The sequence below is a fragment of the Muntiacus reevesi genome, chromosome 13 (assembly GCF_963930625.1).
Source record: "Muntiacus reevesi chromosome 13, mMunRee1.1, whole genome shotgun sequence".
In the NCBI taxonomy this organism is placed as follows: domain Eukaryota; kingdom Metazoa; phylum Chordata; class Mammalia; order Artiodactyla; family Cervidae; genus Muntiacus; species Muntiacus reevesi.
Window position 1 is genome coordinate 10,001 of NC_089261.1, and position 24,417 is coordinate 34,417.

At 50.6% G+C, this 24,417-nt stretch overlaps 1 protein-coding gene across 1 annotated transcript; it reads left to right on the top strand.

Moving 5' to 3' along the window:
- The first annotated feature begins 19,761 nt into the window (after positions 1-19,761).
- Positions 19,762-24,134, top strand: DGCR6L (DiGeorge syndrome critical region gene 6 like). Its single transcript, XM_065904196.1, has 5 exons — positions 19,762-19,937; positions 20,012-20,172; positions 22,194-22,294; positions 23,144-23,284; positions 23,691-24,134. Exons 1-5 carry the CDS (start codon positions 19,828-19,830, stop codon positions 23,772-23,774), a joined length of 597 nt encoding a protein of 198 aa, XP_065760268.1. The 5' UTR covers positions 19,762-19,827; the 3' UTR covers positions 23,775-24,134.
- Positions 24,135-24,417: the final 283 nt, after the last annotated feature.

A 24,417-nucleotide genomic window follows, 5' to 3' on the forward strand; every position in this document is an offset into this window, starting at 1 on the left:
CCCTAACCCTAACCCTAACCCTAACCCTAACCCTAACCCTAACCCTAACCCTAACCCTAACCCTAACCCTAACCCTAACCCTAACCCTAACCCTAACCCTAACCCTAACCCTAACCCTAACCCTAACCCTAACCCTAACCCTAACCCTAACCCTAACCCTAACCCTAACCCTAACCCTAACCCTAACCCTAACCCTAACCCTAACCCTAACCCTAACCCTAACCCTAACCCTAACCCTAACCCTAACCCTAACCCTAACCCTAACCCTAACCCTAACCCTAACCCTAACCCTAACCCTAACCCTAACCCTAACCCTAACCCTAACCCTAACCCTAACCCTAACCCTAACCCTAACCCTAACCCTAACCCTAACCCTAACCCTAACCCTAACCCTAACCCTAACCCTAACCCTAACCCTAACCCTAACCCTAACCCTAACCCTAACCCTAACCCTAACCCTAACCCTAACCCTAACCCTAACCCTAACCCTAACCCTAACCCTAACCCTAACCCTAACCCTAACCCTAACCCTAACCCTAACCCTAACCCTAACCCTAACCCTAACCCTAACCCTAACCCTAACCCTAACCCTAACCCTAACCCTAACCCTAACCCTAACCCTAACCCTAACCCTAACCCTAACCCTAACCCTAACCCTAACCCTAACCCTAACCCTAACCCTAACCTCTAACCCTAACCCTAACCCTAACCCTAACCCTAACCCTAACCCTAACCCTAACCCTAACCCTAACCCTAACCCTAACCCTAACCCTAACCCTAACCCTAACCCTAACCCTAACCCTAACCCTAACCCTAACCCTAACCCTAACCCTAACCCTAACCCTAACCCTAACCCTAACCCTAACCCTAACCCTAACCCTAACCCTAACCCTAACCCTAACCCTAACCCTAACCCTAACCCTAACCCTAACCCTAACCCTAACCCTAACCCTAACCCTAACCCTAACCCTAACCCTAACCCTAACCCTAACCCTAACCCTAACCCTAACCCTAACCCTAACCCTAACCCTAACCCTAACCCTAACCCTAACCCTAACCCTAACCCTAACCCTAACCCTAACCCTAACCCTAACCCTAACCCTAACCCTAACCCTAACCCCTAACCCTAACCCTAACCCTAACCCTAACCCTAACCCTAACCCTAACCCTAACCCTAACCCTAACCCTAACCCTCTAACCCTAACCCTAACCTCTAACCCTAACCCTAACCCTAACCCTAACCCTAACCCTAACCCTAACCCTAACCCCTAACCCTAACCCTAACCCTAACCCTAACCCTAACCCTAACCCTAACCCTAACCCTAACCCTAACCCTAACCCTAACCCTAACCCCTAACCCTAACCCTAACCCTAACCCTAACCCTAACCCTAACCCTAACCCTAACCCTAACCCTAACTCCTCCTCAGCCACTAAGATTTACAATATACAATGCTTATACTTTTTCTAAATATAGTGAATTTACATTTATTTTCCTCTCAGTTTGCCTCTCCGCCCTCCCGCAGAATTTTACTATTTTCCTTGCAGTCTGAGCAGATGAAACATTGGTTTGACTATTTTAGCTATTTGGTAAATATATGTGGTGTGAAATACTAAGGAAGTTTAACATTAAGTCATTTCACTTGCCTAATAATGAAGACATATTTTATAAGAGGTGATTTGCGCTGTACCTCAAAGAACCTTTAATCACTCTTTACGGAGATGTGCTTAATTCATTTTGACTGACCCACGGCAGCATGAGAGCAGGACACACAGGCTTCTGCCCTCTGCAGCTGCCCTGCTAGTGCGATAACAGGAGCAAACAGAAGTAGAGACGCTCAAGCCCGAGCATCTCCTCTTGTGAGAAGAGTCCAGCCATTAAGGATTAGGAAACTGGGATAGTGAGAGGCCCCTCTGAGACTATATTTGAGCTGAGTCCAGTGGAGAAGAGATGGAAGTAGAGGCTAGAGGCTGGCACTCTGGGCCTGCATGGTTGCTCACGGTGAGCATGGGGCAGAGTCGCAGGAAAGGCAGAGTCGTAGCACGACAGGCTGGAAACCATCGAAGGTCTGATGTGACCTATTTTTCACCATCAATCTGGTTTCTGCACAAGACGGAAATGCTGGGCTCTGCTTAGAGGCTCTGCTGTCCTCAGAGAAGGTGGCTGGAGGAGCCCAGCGGAGTCCGGTTGTGTTCTGGAGGTCAAACTGACAGGACTGGCTGAGGACTGAGCATGGGGGTGAGACAGCAGAAAGGATCGTGGCCTCCAGGAGCTCGACTTGAGCAGGTCACTGATTTATGGCGCCTTGACTGAGATGGGGAAGAAAGAGCATTGAGGGGAATCACAGTTCGTGGTATAACACAAGTGAACTTGAGAAAAGCTAAAGGAGGAAGCAAACTAGAAATTATTTATGGAACCCAACTTCCTCCCCCTCCCACCTCTTTAACACTTCTTCTTAGTGCCCTTGTGCTGGACCTTTCCTTCTGGGCAGTTGTTGAATATCTGCCTGCTGGTCACACACAGATACACACAGTCATGTTGAGTCCAGCCATCCTCCTGCAGAGAAGAAACCAGTGGTCCTCTGCATTCCCAGTGCCTCTCCCAGTGCTTGATGCTTAGGAGATGGAGTGTAACAATTAATTGAATGAATAAATGTGACTTCAAGTCCACTAGCCCAGACAAGCCTACAGAACAACACACTCCAGTATTCTTGCCTGGAGAATCCCAGGCACAGAGGAGTCTGGTGAGCTGCCATCTATGGGGTCGCACAGAGTCGGACACTACTGAAGCAACTTAGCAGCAGCAGCAGCTTCTATGGTTAGGGAAGACTTATTAATTCCATTTATTATGTAAAAAATTCAAAGTGATGTTAGGTCAATGAAAAATACAATGATGTCCGATAGAATGCTTTAAATTGTGTGCTTCTTATGCAGACATATGTGCATGAGTAATTTTGCTTGTCAATATTAATGAAATAATATAGAACTAGAAAATTTGTCAATAAAAGGATTATGAATGGGTGATCATGAAACTGCATAAGTTCTTTCATAACACAAGATGTCATATTGGAAACCTAGTTGAAATGGTATGCCACAAAGATATGCACAATTTTCACCTCTGATTTAACGTTAACAAACATTATTTTCAACTAACATCTCATATATTGAGAAAGACATAATGGTTATGATCTTGGGTTAAAACCAGTTGAATAAGTTTTGATCCCCTTTTTTTTTTCTTGTATTAAATTTGCATATGTACACCCTTTAAACAGAATATGGTTGACGGCATCCAGTAAATTATTCTAAATGACTGGTAGCTAGCTGTACTATTGAGCGTCTTCTTTGGATGCAAATGTTTCTAGAATTAAGAAAATTGATACCTGGCGCTGTGTGTCCGGGTGTTGCGAGAGTGGGCTGAGCCTAAGAGGGGAATCCCCCCCTCTGCAGATGCCAGATGCCCAGACTGTCACTGTAGATTTGCAGAGACATACAATCCCAGGCCTTGCCCTCTCCACCCGTGAACGGTCCTGAGTTGTGGGCTCCTGTTCTGCCACATGGGGCGGGCAGTGCCAAGGTGGGCTTCTCTGTTCGGGGCACAACAGACCGAGGAGTGACGGCCACATTCGCGTATCCCTGGAATAATGTGAGGTCTGTGGTGCCTGGAGTGGAGTCCGCCTACCATCTTGTGTCCTGGCTCTAGCCAACAGTCTTGATCACCACGGAAAGCTCCACTGTTCCTTTGAATGGGCCAGATAGCCACCAGCCAGGCCGCAGTACGGGGCAGTCAGGGGCCACAAGTGTCCAAACCCCTCATGCAGAGTCCTAGCCCTCAGCCCCCTCAGCTGTCCCTCAGCATGGGTCTGAGCCTCCGAAGCTTGGCGGCTGTGTGGGCTTGCTCTGAAGACTCACATCCAGGTTATAAGGGAGATGCAGGGCGTTAATATAAAAGTTTGTACATACACATATAAAAAAACAATGTGGTCTTCTGTTAAGGCTGTTACAGTTTAAACTTATGTAAACCACGCACAAAGAAACAGTGACCTTGAAAACGTACAAAAGGGGAGTTGGGAGATGCTGGGCTGCCCGCTATGATTCGGTGCTGTTATCGGGTGCCTCCTTGTGACCTGGGGGCTCAGCAAGGGCGGCCAGGCCTCGGTCGGCCTCTCCCCGCCTGAACTCACTTGGAGCCAGTGCCCACCTCACATCACTCTCGGAGCTTTCCACTCTGGATCTTTCTCAGACCGCTGAATGTTGGCTCTGGAGCTCCGGTGCCCAGCTCGGGGACTGGGCCGTCCTTGGACGTGCGGATGCTGGCAGCTCAGGGCCCTCAGCCATTGGCCTGGCCCGAGGAAGAGGGCAGGCAGTAGGTTGGGGGGTCCGAATACCTCCGCTTGGCCCCAGGCGGCCGGTCATCCTTGTCCAGGGGCTCCTGAGGGCCCTGAGTGGGCAGGTGAGTGCCTGGCGTGATATACACAGAGTGTACCTGGTCTGGGCGGCGGGCCGGCGGCTCTCGGCGCCTCACCGTGGCGGCAGCTTCCTGGGTACCAGGCGCCCGGCCAGGGAGATAGGAGGGCAGGCCAGGTGGAAGCTTGATGTTGGCCGTGGGCATGATCGGGGTCCGCCGGGGGGTCTTCACTCTGACCGTCATGAAGGACGACGGCCTTCGTCGAGGAGGGGCGGCCGCCTCGGGGAGGGGGCTCGGGGTAGGCGCGCCAGGGCAGGGGAGAGCAGGCGCGGGGGGCCCTTCCGAGGCCCCCCGCCCGGCCCGCTCTTCCAACAGGCTCTCAGTGCTGGCCGATGTCTCTGAGTCCAGGTTCTCCTCGTCGGAGCCCCGAGGGTCCAGCTCTGGCAGCCGGTATGTGATGTCCTCCTTCTCCTCTTTGATGAACTGGATCCGCTCGATTAGGATCTCCTTCTCCCGATCCTCATTGCCGCCGGCTGCTTCCTCCTCCTGCAGCACCCCCAGCTCCTCTGGGCCACCGCTGCTGCTCCCCCGGGTCTTGGGGTTCTTAATCAGGACCCCCTCATAGGGAGACGAAAACCCCAGTTTGAGAGGCCATGGAGCATTCTGGCGCAGCAGAGAAAGCCTTCGGAAGGCCATGCTCTCAGCAGCCTCCAGCTGGGTGATCTCCTCCATCTTCACTTTGTACCTCCTCATCTGTTCTTTGATCAGCATCTCCACGCACGTGGTGATTTTGAGGACATCCTTCATGCTGATGAGGGGGTCTGAGTTGTCGGGGCATCGCAGGAGGCAGGGTGCGAAGATGATGGCCAATGCGCTGGGTGACATGCGGTTCACATCCTCGAGCAGGGCCACCTTCACCAAGTGGAAGATGAGCCGCTCCAGGGAGTTGTGGTTGGCTTCTGGCAGGTGCTCCAGGACGGCGTAGATGGCAGCCAGCTGCTCCTGCTTCTCTGGGAGCTCGACGGCATTCACTTATGTGAATGAAATTATATATACAATGAAATTAGACTTTGTGTATGCATCAGAGTGGTTGGAAACAATATCAGGGAATCCATGAAATGCCAACAAACTGCTCTGAGAAGGAAGCTATATTTACTCTTGCAAATATAACTCGAACTTGTACTCATGTGGCATTGTCTATAACCTCAGGATAGTTGGAATCAATATACACTTCAAGAACTGTTGCCGTCAGCTTCTATTCATGACAGGAGTAGTAAGAACATGGGAAGAAGCACTCAAAAGCTTATATTATTTAGTCAAGGAAATGTCAAACTAGATACTCCAAGTATTACTAAGTCAGTTTCCAAGTCCTCCGATGCCTATAACTAAAAAATTATTACAAATTCCTGGGATGTTACGGCTACATTATAAATGTGTTCATCTTATGGTACTGATTCAGGTGCCCCTACTTCAGCATGGAATACTGGACATCAGCACCAAACAGTAAATATATAGAGTGCTGATCACGGTCAGTAGGAGAAAATGATCAGCAGGTTGTGAACATTTGTACTGTTATGCTTAACCCAAACCCAAACATGGCGCCCTGAGGTCTTTCCTCTCTAGGACCTGACTCCGCCTCTCACTGCTCCCTGAGGTCTTTCCTCTCTAGGACCTGACTCCGCCTCTCACCGCTCCCTGAGGTCTTTCCTCTCTAGGACCTGACTCCGCCTCTCACCGCTCCCTGAGGTCTTTCCTCTCTAGGACCTGACGCCTCTCACCGCTCCCTGAGGTCTTTCCTCTCTAGGACCTGACTCCGCCTCTCACTGCTCCCCGAGATCGTTCCTCTCTGGGAGTAACACAGACTCTCACTGCTCCCTGAGGTCTTTCCTCTCTAGGACCTGACGCCTCTCACTGCTCCCTGAGGTCTTTCCTCTCTAGGAGTGACACAGACTCTCACCGCTCCCTGAGGTCTTTCTTCTCTAGGAGTGACACAGACTCTCACCGCTCCCTGAGGTCTTTCCTCTCTAGGACCTGACTCCGCCTGTCACGGCTCCCTGAGGTCTTTCCTCTCTAGGACCTGACTCCGCCTCTCACTGCTCCCTGAGGTCTTTCCTCTCTAGGACTTGACGCCTCTCACTGCTCCCTGAGGTCTTTCTTCTCTAGGACCTGACGCCTCTCACCGCTCCCTGAGGTCTTTCCTCTCTAGGACCTGACTCCGCCTCGCACCGCTCCCTGAGGTCTTTCCTCTCTAGGACCTGACGCCTCTCACCGCTCCCTGAGGTCTTTCTTCTCTAGGACCTGACTCCGCCTCTCACCGCTCCCTGAGATCTTTCCTCTCTAGGACCTGACGCCTCTCACCGCTCCCTGAGGTCTTTCCTCTCTAGGACCTGACTCCGCCTCTCACCGCTCCCTGAGGTCTTTCCTCTCTAGGACCTGACGCCTCTCACCGCTCCCTGAGGTCTTTCCTCTCTAGGACCTGACTCCGCCTCTCACCGCTCCCTGAGATCTTTCCTCTCTAGGACCTGACGCCTCTCACTGCTCCCTGAGGTCTTTCTTCTCTAGGACCTGACGCCTCTCACAGCTCCCTGAGGTCTTTCCTCTCTAGGACTTGACGCCTCTCACTGCTCCCTGAGGTCTTTCCTCTCTAGGACTTGACGCCTCTCACTGCTCCCTGAGGTCTTTCCTCTCTAGGACCTGACTCCGCCTCTCACTGCTCCCTGAGGTCTTTCCTCTCTAGGACCTGACTCCGCCTCTCACTGCTCCCTGAGGTCTTTCCTCTCTAGGACCTGACTCCGCCTCTCACTGCTCCCTGAGGTCTTTCCTCTCTAGGACCTGACGCCTCTCACTGCTCCCTGAGGGCTTTCCTCTCTAGGACCTGACGCTGCCTGTGACCGGCCCTGACTTTTTCCTCTCTCTGTGCCCTGAGACTGCCGCCTTCAGGTCCTCTCCACAGACCCCGTGCACCGCCACTCGTCCACTTACGACTCCACACCCCAGGTCGGCTTGACTGCTCCCCTCAGGGCCCTCTCCGCAGACCACCACCGCCCCCGGGTTCTCTCCGTGGGCCCCCCAGGTCCCCTTATTGGCCAGAATCCGGTCCCCACGTCCTCTCGACAGCCTGCCGCTGGTCCTCGCCTTGGCCCACTGCTGGTCCTCACTACCTCCTGACCTTGGTCCTCACTACGGCATGTTTCTGGACCTCACTACGACCTGACTATTCCTCACTATGCCCTTACTCTGGACCTGACTACACTTTGATTCTGGTTCTATGTCCTGACATTTTTCCATTCAATTCTTGACACTGCTTCTCACTTTGCGCTGACACTGGTCTCACTACATCCTGACGCAGTTTACTCTAACTCCAGATTTGGGCCCCACGGCAGCCCTAACTCTTTGCCTCACTTGGATGTGACTCTGATCCACACTCAACCTGTCTCTGGTCCGCAATTGGGCCTGACTCTAAAATAACTGTTGAAATATGCCATACAATACCAACATAAACAAGGTGAAGTTATTTCAAACAAATACAGATCTCTTAAAAGCAAAGGAATTCAGAAGCACCTTCCAGATAAGGTTTGCCAGAATGAACAACCACCAAACTGGGAACCAATCACCCTAAGTCCACGGAATCACAGAGTGCATGCCAGCGACTTATCACACACTGTCTGATTCTTGCAACACTACAAGTGCTACTTTCCAGGTTTCCCAGATTAATTCCTTGGAGCAGGACATTTGGAAAATTCCAGTCAGGATGAAGAGAGGATCGTGCTAAGGACAGAGGTGGACTTGGCAGCGGCAAGGGCAGTCTCTCTTCCCTAACCCTAACATGACCCTGACCCTAACCCAACCCTACCCTAACCCTAACCTAACCCTAACCCTCACCCTCACGGTCACCCTCACCCTCCAACACTCACCCTAACACTCTAACCCTCACACTCACCTTCATCCTAAATCTCTAACCCGAATCCGAACCCGAACAACTACCCCAACCGTAACCCTGAACCCTAACCCCTAACTCTAACCTTACCCCCTAACCCTAACCCCGAACCCTAACTCCTAGCCCCTAAACCCTAACCCTAACCCTAACACTAAACCCTAACCCTAACCCCACACCCAAACCCAACCCCAACCATAACCATAATCCCTAACCCTAACCCTAAAACCCTGACCCCTCTACCCTAACCCTAACCCTGACCCTTCCTGACCCTAACCTTAGAAGGTCAAATGAGACTACTAATAAAATTTGTAAGACTATTAATAAAACAAAGCAACAGATGATCCTTAACTTTGTAGCATGGATGAAATGAGATTTTGCTATAGCTGGATGGGTTCCTGTGGATTACTGTTGGGCTCCCGTCCATGGGGTCACAAGAGTCAGACACGTTTACTGACTAAGCCACCACCACCATTTTCATGTAACAAATAATCCATAGATTTTTTTACATACTTGTACATGTGACTTACAAATGAGAAGATAGTTATTCTCTGTCCGTGGGATTTTTCGGTCAAGAGGACTGGAGTGCCATTTCCTCCTCCAGCAGAAAACCTTCATAAAGCTTTCATTTCCAGCGTTACATTTGATCGTGTGACAATCCTGCCTGTTTGTGACCATTCCCTGCAATAGCAACCTTAAAATTTTTCCTTATCAGTACCTAATATGCACAAAAAATGCTGTGTTCTAAATGACACAAGCTCAAGAAACCTCCTGAGTAAAACAATAAAAACATGCAACGCAAGGCAAATTATCATAAGAAAATATCAAGAGGTAAATAAAATCTTCAAGGTTTTAAAATAAAATGACATGAAAAGTCATTCAGGTGAGTAGACACAGGAAAATCAATCTGACAATGAATCACCTTGGAGAAGTGAAAAAGACCATTCTCAAAAAAGTCTACAGACAAGAAATGCTAGAATGAGGTGAAGAAAAAAGACTCTAATGTGGTGCTGCTAAAATATCATTGTTAACAGTTGCCATGAGGATTTCCATAGATCAGCCCTTTAAAAAAAAAAATAGATCTCCTATATAATCTGACAGTCCAACTCCCGGGAGTGTATGTGGAGAATATCAGATTTTGTAAAACGCATCACTGAAGTCTGCCCTGCAGCAGTACCTACAATAGCCATGACATAGAAGTTAGCAGGCTATACAGGGACAGGTATGACTCATTTGAAAAGCCCCTGATGCTGGGAAAGATTGAAGGCAGGAGGAGAAGGGGACGACAGAGGATGAGGTGGCTGGATGGCATCACTGACTCAATGAACATGAGTCTAAGTAAACTCCGGAAGTTGGTGATGGACAGGGAGGCCTGGCGTGCTGCAGTCCGTGGGGTCGCAAAGAGTCAGACACGACTGAGCACCTGAACTGAACTGATAGGGACAGGTGAATGGATAGAGAAAAAGTGGGATACAATGAAGCATGACTCTGACAAAGAAATGAAGTAATGCCATTCGAAGGGATAGATAAATCTAGAGGTAATCTTAGAAGGTAAAGTAAGTCAGATTGAGACAGGGAAACATTGTTTGATATCATGTACAGGTGCGAAAGAGGTACTCATGGGGAATGAACTTAGTGACATGTGAAACAATCATACAGTCTTAGGCAACAAACTTATGGTCATCAATGGGGAATGGTGGGGAAAAGTGGTAAATTAGGAAGAAGGGATTAACTCATACCCACAAATAAGTAAAAAATAAATGATCAGCACATACCAACTTTTAAAAGGGTGTTAGACTAAGCACACTTTAATAACCTATATGTTTAAAAAAAGATGAATAGATAAGTATGAACAAGATTTTGTACACCTAAAACACAACACTTCTAAGTCATTTTTACTCCAATAAAAGTTACATATTATTATGAGAAGCAAAATAATTAAAGAGACAAAGCTTTCAATGGCTTCTTCTCACTTATTCTAGTTTACAGCCAGGCACTACCACCACAACTCAGGCATGAACACCATGTTAACAAGCAAACTAAGTGAACAGAAACACATGAATGGACAAAGAATAGGGTTTATCACAATGCAATATTGCTCACCCACATAGACTGAGCAAATAATGCCAAGTCCAGTCAAGGGAAGGAAATAGACAAGATTGTAATAAGTAAAGGAGGAAATTATGCCAAGTCCAGTCACAAGGAAGGAAGTAGGGAAGAGCGTACCAAGTGAAATAAAGGAGACAGGGAGACACGTATGTCATATGAAGTCACTTCAGGTGAAATCTAAAAATGAATACAAATGAGCTTCCTGACCAAAAAGAGACAGGTCAACATACATGAGGAAAAAGCCTATGTCCCCAGAAAATTAAAGAGTGGGGCAGTGAGAAATGAGCTGATTCAGACTGACAGACTACTATTTATAAAATAAGCACCAAGGACCCACTGTGAAACACAAGGATCCCTACTTAACACATAACCTCTTGGGAAAAACCAAAAAAAGAACACATATAGATCTCTGTCTAAGCGAATCTTGTTGCTACCGGTCAAAAAGGGAAAAATAAACCCCACCCACAATATTGAAATTCCCCTATATACTCCAGCAAAAATTACAGAAGCAAACCCACCCTCAAACAAAAAAAGGAAAAGCAAAAGCTGACTCTATGCCCTTCATGCCCTGGTGACGTGGGCTGGGGTCACATTTATGGAGGCTGAGCAGACTTGGGTCCCAAGGCTCCGCGGTTCTGAAGCTCGGGGAGCCGGCAGGGCTTGGCAGGCAGTGTGCCCCGCCCCCATATTCTTTCCCCTTGCTGCCACCTTGTGGTCGTTTTCCATAACAACTTGAAAAACTGAAATGATGGACACTAGTGCCCTGGAGAAGGAAATGGCAGCCCACTCCAGTATTCTTGCCTGGAGAATCCCAGGGATGGCGGAGCCTGGTGGGTCGCACAGAGTCGGACACGACTGAAGCGACTTAGCAGCAGCAGCAGCAGCAATGTTCAGAAGGTCTGAGGCACTGTAAGTAACATCACCTTTCCTCAAGAGATATCCTAGCGGTGGTCACCAAAAACAATTCAAAACAGAGCAGGCATTTAAGAAGCCATGTCAAGAAGCAAGTTTATCTAAGTGTGAAAGTGTTAGTAGCTCAGTTGTGTCCAAATCTTCGCGACAACATGGGCTGTAGTAGCCCACCAGGCTCCTCTGTCCCTGGGGGTCTCCAGGCAAGAATATTGGAGTGGATTGCCATTTCCCTCTCTAGGAGGACCTCCAGGGATTGAACCTGGGTCTCCTGCATTGCAGGCAGATTCTTTACCACTGAGCCACAAGGGAAGCCCCTAAAGTTTATCTGAAAGTGAAAGGTGCTCAGTCCGTTCCTGACTCTTTGTGACCCCATGGACTCTACAGTCCATGCAATTCTCCAGGCCAGAACACTGGAGTGGGCAGCCTTTCCCTTCTCCAGGGGATCTTCCCAACCCAGGGATCAAACCCAGGTCTCCGCACTGCAGGCAGATTCTTTACCAGCTGAGCCATCAGGGGGACCCGAGAATACTGGAGTGGGTAGGCTTTCCCTTCTCCAGCAGATCTTCCCGACCCAGGAACAGAACCGGGGTCTCCTGCATTGCAGGTGGATTCTTTACCAACTGAGCTATCAGGGAAGCACCTAAAGTTTATTTAAGCCACGTGATTTTTTTTTTAAGTTTATCTAACAACCCTTAAAAAAAAAGTCAAGATGTCAATATTGCAAAACATTAGAAAAATGCAAATCAAAACAATAGCAAGGTATAACCTCGCACCAGTCAAAATGGCCATTGTCAGAAACTCTGCAAACCGTAAGGGCTGGTACATCCCTTCACTGATGCTAGAAATATAAACTGGTAAAAGACACTGTGGAGGACAGTGTGGAGGTTACTGAAACAAAAAAAAATGAGAATGAGGTTGGAATACCCCCCTCTCACCGTACACAAACTCCAAGCAATATAAAGATCTAAATGTCAGAATGGATACTATGAAATTCTTGAGGAAAATATAGGCAGGACAGGATTTTATGTAAATCACGGCAAGTTCTTCTTGGGTCCACTACTTAGAGTAATGAAAACTAAACCAAAAATAATAAAAAGGAATCTAATTAACCTTAAAACTATTTGAACAGCAACAGAAACCCTAAACAAATGACAAAGACAACCCTCATAAAGGGGAAAAAATAATTGTAAACAAAGATCAGTTCAGCTCAGTTGCTCAGCCGTGTCCGACTCTTTGTGGCCCCATGGACTGCAGCACACCAGGCTTCCCTGTCCATCACCAACTCCTGGAGCACACTCAAACTCATGCCTGTTGAGCCGGTGATGCCATCCAATCATCTCATCCTCTGTCATCCCCTTCTCCTCCCACCTTCAAACTTTCCCAGCATCAGAATCTTTTCAAGTGAGACAGTTCTTTGCATCAGGTGGCCAAAGTATTAGAGCTTCAGCTTCAGCATCAGTCCTTCCAATGAATATTCAGGACTGATTTCCTTTAGGATGGACTGGTTGGATCCCCTTGCAGTCCAAGGGACTCTCAAGAGTTTTCTCCAACACCACAGTTCAAAGGCATCAATTCTTCGGCACTCAACTTTCTTTACAGTCCAATTCTCACATCCATACATGACTACTGGAAAAGCCATATCTTTGACTAGATGGACCTTTGTTGGCAAAGTAATGTCTGCTTTTTAATATGCTGTCTAGATTGGTCATACCTTTTTTTCCAAGGAGCAAGTGTCTTTTAATTTCATGGCTGCAGTCACCATCTGCAGTGATTTTGGAGCCCCAAAAAATAAAGTCTGCCACTGTTTCCATTGTTTCCCCACTATTTGCCATGAAGTGATGGAACCAGATGCCATGATCTTAGTTTTCTGAATGTTGAGTTTTAAGCCAACTTTTTCGCTCTCCTCTTTCAATTTCATCAAGAGGCTTTTTAGTTCTTCTTCACTTTCTGCCATAAGGGTGGTGTCATCTGCATATCTGTGGTTATTGATATTTCTCCCAGAAATCTTGATTCCAGCTTGTGCTTTATCCAGCCCAGCATTTGACATGATATACTCTGTATAAAAGTTAAATAAACAGGATGACAATATACAACCTTGGTGTACTCCTTTCCCTATTTGTAACCAGTCTGTTGCTCCATGTTCTAACTGTTGCTTCCTGACCTGCATACAGGTTTCTCAAGAGGCAGGTCAGGTGGTCTGGTATTCCCATCTTTTTAGGAATTTTCCACAATTTGTTGTGATCCACACAGTCAAAGGCTTTGGCATAGTCAATAAAGCAGAAGTAGATGTTTTTCTATAACTCTCTTGCTTTTTTGATACTCCAACAGATGTTGGCAATTTGATCTCTTGTTCCTCTGCCTTTTCCAAATCCAGCTTGAACATCTGAGAGTTCACAGTTCATATACTGTTGAAGCTTGGCTTGAAGAATTTTGAGCATTACTTTGCTAGCGTGTGAGATGAGTGTAATTGTATGGTAGTTTGAGCATTCTTTGGCATTGCCTTTCTTTGGGAATGGAATGAAAACTGAATTTTTACAGTCCTGGACCACTGCTGAGTTTTCCAAATTTGCTGTCATATTGATTGCAGCACTTTCACAGCATCATCTTTAGTATTTGAAATAGCTCAACTGGAATTCCATCACTTCCACTAGCTTTGTTTGTAGTGATGGTTCCTAAGTCCCACTTGACTTCACATTCCAGGATGTCTGGCTCTAGGTGAGTAATCACACCATCGTGGTTATCTGGGTCATGAAGATCTTTTTTGTATAGTTCTTCTGTATATTCTTGCCACCTCTTTTTAATATTGTCTGCTTCTGTTAAATAAAGATATCCATAAGGAAATCATCTCCAGAAAATATAGTCCACTCATGCAGCTCAATATCAAAAATACAAACAACTCAAGAAAAATATGTGCCTAAGATCAAAAAAGGACATTTCTGTGCTGGAGTCATACAAATAGGCACATGAAAAGATGCTCCCAGCATCACTGATAGTTGGAGAAAGGCAAATCAAACGTCCAATGAGGTGTCACCTCACACCAGTCACAGTGACCATCCCCAAACATCTCCAACAATAAACGCTGGAGCAGGTGTGGAGGGAAGGGAGCCCTCCTGCCCTGTTGTTGAGAATGCATGTTGGCACCTCCACTAGGGAGGAGAGAATTGAGGTTCTTGAAAAAGCTAAACACAGAAGTACCTTAGAACCCAGCAGTCCCAAACCTGGGCAGAGACCTGGACAAAACTAACATTTTAAGATACAAGGGTAGCCCTGTGATCACAGCTGCACTAGGCGCCCTGGCCAAGACTCGGAACCACCTAAGCATAGAAGGACTGTTGAACAGACAACGAAGATGGGGACACACAGTGCAATACTTCTCAGCCGTAAAGAGGGAGGAGATCATGTCACGTCAAGCCACAGGGGAGAAAGAAGAGACAGTTCCACCAAGGGGACTGGGGGAGACAGGGAGAGACAAGGGTCATTCACTTCCAGTTAAATCCATAAATGTACACAAATGAACTTCTTTACCAAAGAGAAAGTCTTATACACTCCAAAGAGAAACTTATAGTCACCAAAAGCAAAAGGTGTGGGGCAGGGAGAAATGAGCTGTTTCAAACTAACATATGCACACTACCGTTTGTAAAACAAGCCACAAGGACCCACAGTGTAACACAAGCAACCTCAATCAACACTCTCCAATAACCTATGTAGGTAAAGAACCTGAAAAAGAATGTAAATACGTCTATATATAAATGACTCAAGTTGCTGTAGATTGAAAAAAGAAAGGAAAAAAAAACCCACAACATTGTAATCCACCTATATGTGCTCAGATGCTCAGTCGTGTCTGACTCTTTATGACCTCATGGACTTGCAAGCCAGGATACACTCCAATTAAAATTATCGGATAAAAACCAAAAAAAAGGTAAAGAAAAAAGTGCTGATACTATTTACCTCAGGCCATGGTGACCTGGGCTGGATTGGAGCCACCCCCTGGAGCCTGGGCAGGCCTGGGTCCCCAGTCTGCAGTGTTGGTGGCTGAGGGAGCTGGTAAATAACAAGGCGAATATCCTGATTCGCCTTTACCCCGCAGCGAATCCCCAGGTGCCAAAGCACCACCCAGGAGCTCTGAACCTACACTGCAGCCCTCGCCCCTCCGCTTGGAGACGGGATGCAGCTAGGGTGCCAGGGGCCCATCCCACGTTCACTCTGGGCCCCACCCACAGGGGCCGCAGCTGCCTTCAGGTGAACCGCGGAACAAAACTCCCGTGCATCCATGAGCCCGGTCTCAGCGCTACAGGCAGGGGCGGGTCAGGGAGGCGGGCTCGGCCTTCCCCCGGTAAGAAGTGGAATATTTCTGGCCATATATCTGGAAATAAGGATATCACAGTCATCAGTGATTGCAGCCCTCCAAGGTGAGCTGGTGAGCCCTCAGGGCACTCAGGAGGGAGAAGAGTACCCGTGATCGAGCAGGAGATAGACCAGCCAACCAGTAGTCTTGTGTGGATGTGAGAGTTGGGCTCCAAAGAAAGCTGAGCGTCGAAGAATTGATGCCTTTGAACTGTGGTGTTGGAGAAGACTCTTGAGAGTCCCTTGGACTGCAAGGAGATCCAACCAGTCCATCCTAAAGGAAATCAGTCCTGAATATTCATTGGAAGGACTGATGCTGAAGCTGAAGCTCCAATACTTTGGCCACCTAATACAAAGAACTGACACATTGGAAAAGACTCTGATGCTGGGGAAAATTGAAGGCAGAAGGAGAAGGGGACGACAGAGGATGAGAAGGTTGGATGGCATCACCAGCCCAATGGACACGAGTTTGAGTAAACTCAGGGAGTTGTTGATGGACAGACAGGCCTGGTGTGCTGCAATCCATGGGGTCACAAAGAGTGGGACACAACTGAGCAACTGAACTGAACTAAACTGAAAACCAGTCAATCCTAAGGGAAATCAACCCTGAATACTCATTGGAAGGACTGATGCTGAAGCTGAAGCTCCAATACTTTGGCCACCTGATGCAAAAAGCCAACTCTTTAGAAAAAACCCTGATGCTGGGAAAGACTGAGGGCAGGAGGAGACAGGGGTGACAGAATAAGATGGTTGGATGGCATCACTGACTCAGTGGACATGAGTGTGAGCAAACTCCAGGAGATAGTGACGGACAGGGAAGCCTGGCATGCTACAGTCCATGGGGTCGAAGAGAGTCAGACACGACTGACAGACTGAACGACAAGAACAAAACAGCCATCAAGCTGCAGCCGCTTTTAAGGTGAGCCCAAGGGACCTCAGGATGTGAAAAACACAGGATACTGGGCTCAGGATAGCTGAGATGTAAATGAAAGAAACTATTTCAATGAGTCCAGACTCTTGCCTCTTCCCATACATAGAGAAATACTACATTCCTTAACTTGGGATATCTGCTTCTCTTTAATTAACAGTCATCTTTTGGTGTTAGACTACCTTCCCTTTGTTGCAGAACTTCTATGTAAGCTGGCTCCCCTCCTCGAAGCAGGTCTCTCAGTGTCACTTGAGATGCTGTCTCCTGGGCTTTGAGTCCTAAAAGTTTCTGCTGAATGAAACAACTCTCAACTTTTGGGTTGTGAATATTGTTTTAAGTCAACGCTGCCATCCAGTGGAAGAATCCAGACCAAGCTGCCCTCTCAGGTCAGCAGAAATCCCAGGCCCTCAAAACACTTCTGCTGCCTCCATTAAACTAAGGAAATTCAAACTAAATTCAAGCCAGATATACCATGACTCCTCCAAAATGGTTATGGGACAATTAGCTGGAAACTATATGAAATGAAATTACTGTAAATACAAACTTGAAAAATTTACACCAAATTCACTCAAACTGATTAAGACATTTATAATACAAAATCATCAAAATTACAAAGAAACAGAAGAAAATCTACATGATGTGGGGTTTGATCCGTACATCATAAGCTTTGAGTTTTAATACACAAAAAGCCAGTCCATGTGAGAAAAAACATTGTGGGCTTTATAAACTTAAAGATGTCTACTAAGAAAGGTATTGACTTAAAAAAATAAAAATAAAAAACGCACAGCCTGAGAGTTGCGAGTCAAATTTTATTTGGGGCAAAATGAGGACTGCAGTCCAACAGACAGCACCTCAGGTAAGTCTGAGAAACTGCTCCAAAGAGAGGGGTGGCGGGGAGGGAGACAAGAAGGTCAGTATATATATGTGACTTGGGTGAAGGGGAGATAAGAGCAATCAAGCACATATTTTTTCAAATATGTGGTTTCTACTAGGTTTCTGCTGGTCTCATGAAGCCTTTGCTAGTCATGAGGAACAGTCACCACCATGAAGGATTTTACTGCTTTTCTAGAGATGAGGAGATACAAGAACTGGGCTCATAAGATCAGCTCCTGAGAATGTCTACCTGAAGACTTATCCTGTTAGGTTCCTGACCCCACCCCACCCCAGGTCTGAGGGCCTCATTCTTGCTCTCCACCCTGAACTCCTTTCAGGGAGGGCTAAAGGTCAGCAGCTGCAGCAGCACATGATTTAATCCTCGTGCAGGTAGATGGCAAGCACCCATGGAAGGTGCCACTTTGTAGTCGACAAAGACTTTATTCAGAAAGTCAAAAGACAAGACACAAACTGTGAGGAAAATATTTCTAAACCACAAGTCCAAGAAAGGATTGGGGTTCAAAATGTTGCCGAAAGAAGTGTGGTGGGGTCCAGCTACTCACCACCCAAAAGCCCCATAAATAGCCCAGGTTGGTAGAAAGGAAAGTTTGCTTTATTTCAGGTGCCAAGAACTGGGGCGGGGAAGGGTGGTGGACATCTGTCCAAAGGCCCGTCTACCCCTGACAAGCAAGGGATGAGAGTTTTTATGGACAGAACTGGGGTGGGGGGGGGGGGGGGCTACATGCAGAAACAGCACAGTCATCTCTAATGGTCACCTTCAACTGGTCATCAGTGGTCTGACAAGTGTCATCTTGGTCGTTTTAGGTACTTCATCTTCAGGCCCAGGGTCCATTTGTTCCCATTTCTTTGCAGTCAATTCTCAGAATTGTGGCAGCTCATGTTCTGGGTTCAACCTGATCATCGTGTATTGAACTTCTCTTCCTGGGGTTTCAGTATCTGTAAGACAGCTCATAGGATATGGCAAAAAATATTATCTATAGCCCTTGAGAAATAAATAAAGGTCCTTGACTATGCTTAATGCCTACATTACTATTATTTAGTCTCCTTTGACTGTTTTCCTTTGTTTCAGCATTTCTCATTTCTCTGGTGAAACTTATTCTTTGACTAAAGTTTTCCACAGACTAAAGGCAGTCAGGGGACATGGTGGGGACGAGCAAGGACCATACGGCCCTGCTACGTTTCAGAAATAGACAAAAACCTCTAAAACAAACCCATGCTAAAAAAAAAAAAAATGGGTAAGGATCAGACACCTAGCCAAAAAAAGACTTGCACACAGTAAAAATCATACAAAAATTATACAAAAATATCATACTACTAGGGAATTACAAATTAAAATCATGAGATATCACAGCACACCTATTAGGACTGCTAAACTTCAAATATATGACCATATCCACCGCTGAAGGGTGAGGAACAACAGGAATCTCCCTCAATGCTGGTGGGATGTAGGTACAGCCACTTCATAAGACAGCTGGGCGGTGTTTTCTAAAGCTAAACAACGAGACCCAACAATCATGCTTTCAGTTTTTAGTTAACCGCTTTGAAAATCTATCTCCAAATTCAAACAAGAATGCAGTTACACCCAGCAGCACTATTTATGATAGACAGGGTACCGAGCCGGACCGCAGGGCAAGGACCGGGCGGAGGGTAAAGGGCGGGGAGGCAGGGTAAGGGGCGAGGTGGAGGGTAAGGGGCGTGGAGGCAGGGTAAGGGGCGGGGTGGAGGGTAAAGGGCGGGGAGGCAGGGTAAGGGGCGGGGCGGAGGGTAAGGGGCGTGGAGGCAGGGTAAGGGGCGTGGAGGCAGGGTAAGGGGCGGGGCGGAGGGTAAGGGGCGGGGCGGTGGGTAAGGGGCGGGGCGGAGGGTAAAGGGCGGGGAGGCAGGGTAAGGGGCGGGGCGGAGGGTAAAGGGCGGGGAGGCAGGGTAAGGGGCAGGGTGGTGGGTAAAGGGCGGGGAGGCAGGGTAAGGGGCGGGGCGGAGGGTAAGGGGCGGGGCGGAGGGTAAGGGGCGGGGCGGCAGTTGGTAAGGCGCGGCGCGGCAGGGTAAAGGGCGGCGCGGGAGGGTTAGGGGCGGGGCGGCAGGGTGTGAGCAGGGCGTAGAATAAGGGGCGGGGGCCCTGGTAGGGGCGGGGCCAATGCGGGAGGCTCCTCGGAGCCTCCTCCAGGGCAGAGCCGGCCTCCTTCCGGTGAGGCGAGAGCTGGCCGCGGTTTGTCTGGAACTGTCGTGAAAGGGGGCGTGGCACGCCGCGGTGTGCTCTGACGTGACAGGAGCGCGACGCTTGCGCGGCGGCCGGCGGCGCGGGCGCTATGGAGCGCTGCTCTGGCGCCTTGGAGGAGGCGGCGGACGGGGCCCGGCAGCAGGAGCGGCACTACCAGTTGCTGTCGGCGCTGCAGGGCCTGGTCAAGGAGCTGCCCAGGTGCGCGGCCGCTGGGGCGGGCAGGCTGGGGGGCCGGGCGGGCGGGCCGCGGGCTCACCGCGCTCCGCCCGCAGCTCCTTCCAGCAGCGCCTGTCCTACACCACGCTCAGCGACCTGGCCCTGGCGCTGCTCGACGGCACCGTGTTCGAGATCGTGCAGGGGCTGCTGGAGATCCAGCACCTCACCGAGAAGAGCCTGTACAACCAGCGCCTGCGGCTGCAGAACGAGCACCGAGGTGCGCGGGGGCGGGGGCGGCCTGCCCGGGCTGCTTGGTCTCGGGCGGAGCCCTTCCCCGGGTTCCGTTCGGCAGCAGCCCCTGAAATCGACCTCATTGAGGGAGCGGGGCTTGATGACATATGGGGTCCAGTCAGCTCCACGTTGTCAGTTGCAGTGTCACCTTCGCGCGGGACACCCAGAGATGCTGTCACCCACTCCCAGGCGGGACCCGTCAGCCCGTGAGCAGCTCTGGCTGCGCGTAGCCCCGCAGCGCCCGATAGGGCCCGTTCCCTTTCCAAGGTGCATCAGGTTCCCATGCACGGAGCCCCGAGGCACCCTCTGGGCCCTGAAAACTCGTCCCTTGGAGCCACACGCTGGGCAAAACCTCCTGAGCCTTGGCCCCTCCCAGGCATCTACAGGGGTGGGAGGAGCCTCCGGAGCCCCTTCCAGCGGGGTGTGCCGGGCTGCTCTTCCGGCCCCCTCAGATTTCTCACCTTTGTCGCTTTATTTTTACCCAACTTTATTTTTAAAATAAACAGGAAAGTTGAAAGTACACTATACTGAATGCCCATACGTTCTCCAGCTCCACTCAGTAATTAAAGTTTTGACAAGATTCTTTTGTCCATCAATGTATGCAACACCGCCGACTTCCCCAGAAGCCCTCAGCATTCCTCTAGAGCAAAGTTTTCAATAGCAGCGATGCTGGAATCTGTGGCTGGACAGGTCTTCATGGTTCTTTGCAAAACATTAAACAGCATCCCTGGCTTCTATACTAGACACCTTCCCCCAGAGCCAACAGCCAAGAATGTCTCCGGACATCCTTGGGGTCAGCGTTGGTCCAATGTTAGAACCAGCGATCTAGAACAAGAACACTGCTGTGTAACCACAATGGATAGAAATCAGTCATTCCAGGGTGCGTTCTGATGATCAGACACACCAACACTTGTCTCAGATTATCCACTGACAAGGATCCAGGGTGTGGTTGTGCATTGCGGTTTGGCCTCTGCTTCTGAAAGAATTCCCACCATTCACTGTGGTGCTGACTTTTTGAAGAGTCCGGGGCATTCTGCCTTAGAACATCCCCACTCTGGATCTGATGGACTGCCTCATGCTGACATCCTCCCTCCCTGTCCACCTTCTGTGTTCCCTGTGACCTGGACAGCGTGACGATATGCCCGCTAAACGTTTGTGGCAAAAGTGCCTCCTGGGGATGTGAGGTCCCTTCCCTGTGGGGCGGGTTTGATGGACGTCTGTCCCCGGATGAGTGTATCTGTCAGGAATGGATGTTAGGTTTTGTCAAAGCTTTTTTTCTGCATCTTTTGAAATGATCAAGTGACTTTTTGGTGACTAGAGTGAATTAACAGTATTTTTTAAATTCCTGGGATAAATGGTGCATTGTTTAAATTCCTGGGATAAACGACATTCCTGGGATAAATCCTACTTGGTCATCATGCCCTTGGGCCCCCTCTTGTCTGTGCCACTCTACTCCCTTGGGAGCTGCAGACAGGGTGTGCAGGGTGGCTCCGCCCCTCCGCCAACCAAGGACAGCAGAGGAGTGACTGCCGTACCCTGGAGCAGAGGTCATCCTGCTTGCCCTCCTTTCCCAGGCCTTTGCCTGCATGGTCTCTGGGACATCTCAGTGGATATCCCTCAGATGATAGGCAGGTCACGCCGGACTCCTGGCCTGTAGCCATGTGGGCCTAGAAACCTCCAGCCTGCATCTCCCCCATCCCCATCTTCCAATTCCCTGCACTCAGGCTGTGGCCCTGGCTCCACCCTCACCCCACATGCCTGGCCTCCCCCTCCTCTAGGAGTCTGGAGCCCTGCTGCTGCAGACCACCATACCCTGGGTGAGAGCAGGCCCAAGTGGGCTGGGGCCTGCGTGTCCGGAGCTCCACCCAGCATCCGGTGCAGGCCTCTACCACATCCCCACCACTGGCCTGCTGCCTGTGGTGCTGGGACAGCCAGAACATGCCTTCACCTCACCCCCCCTCACCCTTCGCCACCTGACGGTGCCTCTCTGGTCTCGTCCTCTTCCAGTGCTCAGGCAGGCGCTGCGACAGAAGCATCAGGAAGCCCAGCAGGCCTGCCGGCCCCACAACCTGCCTGTGCTCCAGGCGGCCCAGCAGCGTGAGCTCGAGGTAGGGGTGTGGGCATGGGGGGGGCCCACCTGCACTCTGCTGACAGGGCCATGTGGAGGGGATCGGAGTGGTGTGGGAGCCGACCTGGGCTGGGCTGCAAGGGCCTGACGTGCCTGCGTGTTGCTCTTTGGATGGGTGTGCTAAGCATGGGTACCACAAAGGCCTGACGTGCCCATGTATTGCTCTTTGCTGGGGTGTGTACACTTGGCATGGGTGAAGAGTGTGTGGTGCCCCCACCCCTCCACGTGCTCCCCCAGACCACAGCTCCTCAGCCTGGGCCTTTGCAGGGCAGGTGTGAGTGGGGGCCACTGTGCCCCACGTCCTTGGGGATGCGAGGACAGTGGGGGGAGGATGGAGCCACCAAGTCCTGTTCCCAGATGGACAGGAACAACCCAGAGGCCCACCCACAACCAAGAACCCCCAGGGGCGGGTGCATGCCCAGACCTGCACAGGGTCCCGAGGCAGCCCCAAGCCAGGGCGTGCAGGAAGGAGGTGCTGAGTGGGGCGGTGGCAGCTCTAGTGGGAGGAGACATGCAGAGGCTAAGAGACGGCGGTCAGCTGGACAGCCAGCAGAGGTGGGGCCAGCATCCGGCCGTTCATGGGGGTCAGTGCCAGGTGGCACCCGGCAGATCAAAGGGAGGACACCTGGCAGGAGGTGGGAAGAAGGGTGTTGGGAACAGGGCTCTGTGTGGGAGGGTCATAGGTGCAGGTGCAGTGCATACATCATCCTTAGTTTTGAAGCTGGAGCAACTGGGGAGGGGAGAGGGACCGGAGGTGGCAGGCCAGGAGTGTCTGTGACATCGGTGGGCGGGCAGGAGGCTGAGCCCTGAGCCGCCCTCTCCATGGCAGGCGGTGGAACACCGGATCCGTGAGGAGCAGCGGGCCATGGACCAGAAGATCGTGCTGGAGCTGGACCGGAAGGTGGCAGACCAGCAAAGCACACTGGAGAAGGCAGGGGTGGCCGGCTTCTACGTGACCACCAATCCGCAGGTCAGTGCCATGGGCCTCGCCTGGCACAGCCCAGGGGCTACTGGTCCCCAAAGGCCACATCCCCTCTGGGGGTCTAGCTAGTCACTGGGGGGCCTCTGCCACCGGAGGACAAGCCAGCTGCCTGCAGGGCATCGCCCACCTTGCTCGGACCCGCTGTGCGCCACATGGCTCTCATCTGCGGTTCCCTGCATCCCTGCGCACCTCTGTGTGTGCCAAGCCAGGGCTGCTGCAGACCCTGCTGCGGGCTGAGTCCCAGCTTCAGCCCCTTTCTGGCAGGCAGCGGCCAGGCTCCCTGCCCGGTGCCCCCTCGGCCCTGATGGTCGCCTCGAGTGCCTGGGGAAAGGAGGCTGCTTCCCCAGGTTCTGCCAGGGCTGAGGAGGACCCCCTGGGCCCATCTGCACCCCAGGAGCTCACCCTGCAGATGAACCTCCTGGAGCTCATCCGGAAGCTGCAGCAGAGGGGCCGCCAGGCAGGGAAGGCAGCCCTGTGAGCCTGGCCGCCCGCAACCACTACCCGTCCCAGCTGGGAGCACCACCCCGCCCAGCAGTGACCACAGGCAGCAGATAACCCCGTGGCACTGATCTTCCTGAAGCCTGGCCACCACTCTCCCAGCGGCCTGCAGGAGGGGCACCCTGTGAGGAGAACCCAGGTGGACCACGCCGCCCCTGCCCCCCACCCTCACCCCAGCTGGTGAGGGCGGGCAGGCAAAGGACACAGCATGCCCAGCTATCTGGTTGCCTACCCTGGCCTCCTTCTCGGCCCCTCCCTTGGTAGGTGCAGCCCCTGAGAGGGACAGGCTTCCAAACTGCGTGTGACCCCGAGAAATAAAGCTGCCTCAGTGTGGCCTGCACATGGCGTGTGTGACACTCTGTGGAGCCTGTCGTGACCGGGCCCACACAGCCCTCATCTGGGGGCTCCCTGGTCTACAGAAGTTAGAAGATGCCCCCACCCTCCACGTCACGGGGACCCCTCACCAGCCAAGTCCCAGGGCACTCGGGCCACAGCCAGCCTGCTCCGTGGGTTGTCAGAGCAGCAGGAGTCTGGTATGGGTCACTGGGGGGCAGGGGTGAAGGGCACGGGGCAGGGAGGGTCTAAGGGGAAAGACCAAGGCCGGGCAAGCACGAAATCTGCCC

Coding starts and splice junctions, on each gene's coding strand:
- DGCR6L (XM_065904196.1), top strand. CDS start 19,828: ATGGAGCGCTGCTCTGGCGCCTTGGAGGAGGCGGCGGACGGGGCCCGG. Junction 22,295..23,143: donor CCCAGCAGCGTGAGCTCGAG/GTAGGGGTGTGG, acceptor TCTCCATGGCAG/GCGGTGGAACACCGGATCCG. Junction 23,285..23,690: donor ACGTGACCACCAATCCGCAG/GTCAGTGCCATG, acceptor TCTGCACCCCAG/GAGCTCACCCTGCAGATGAA.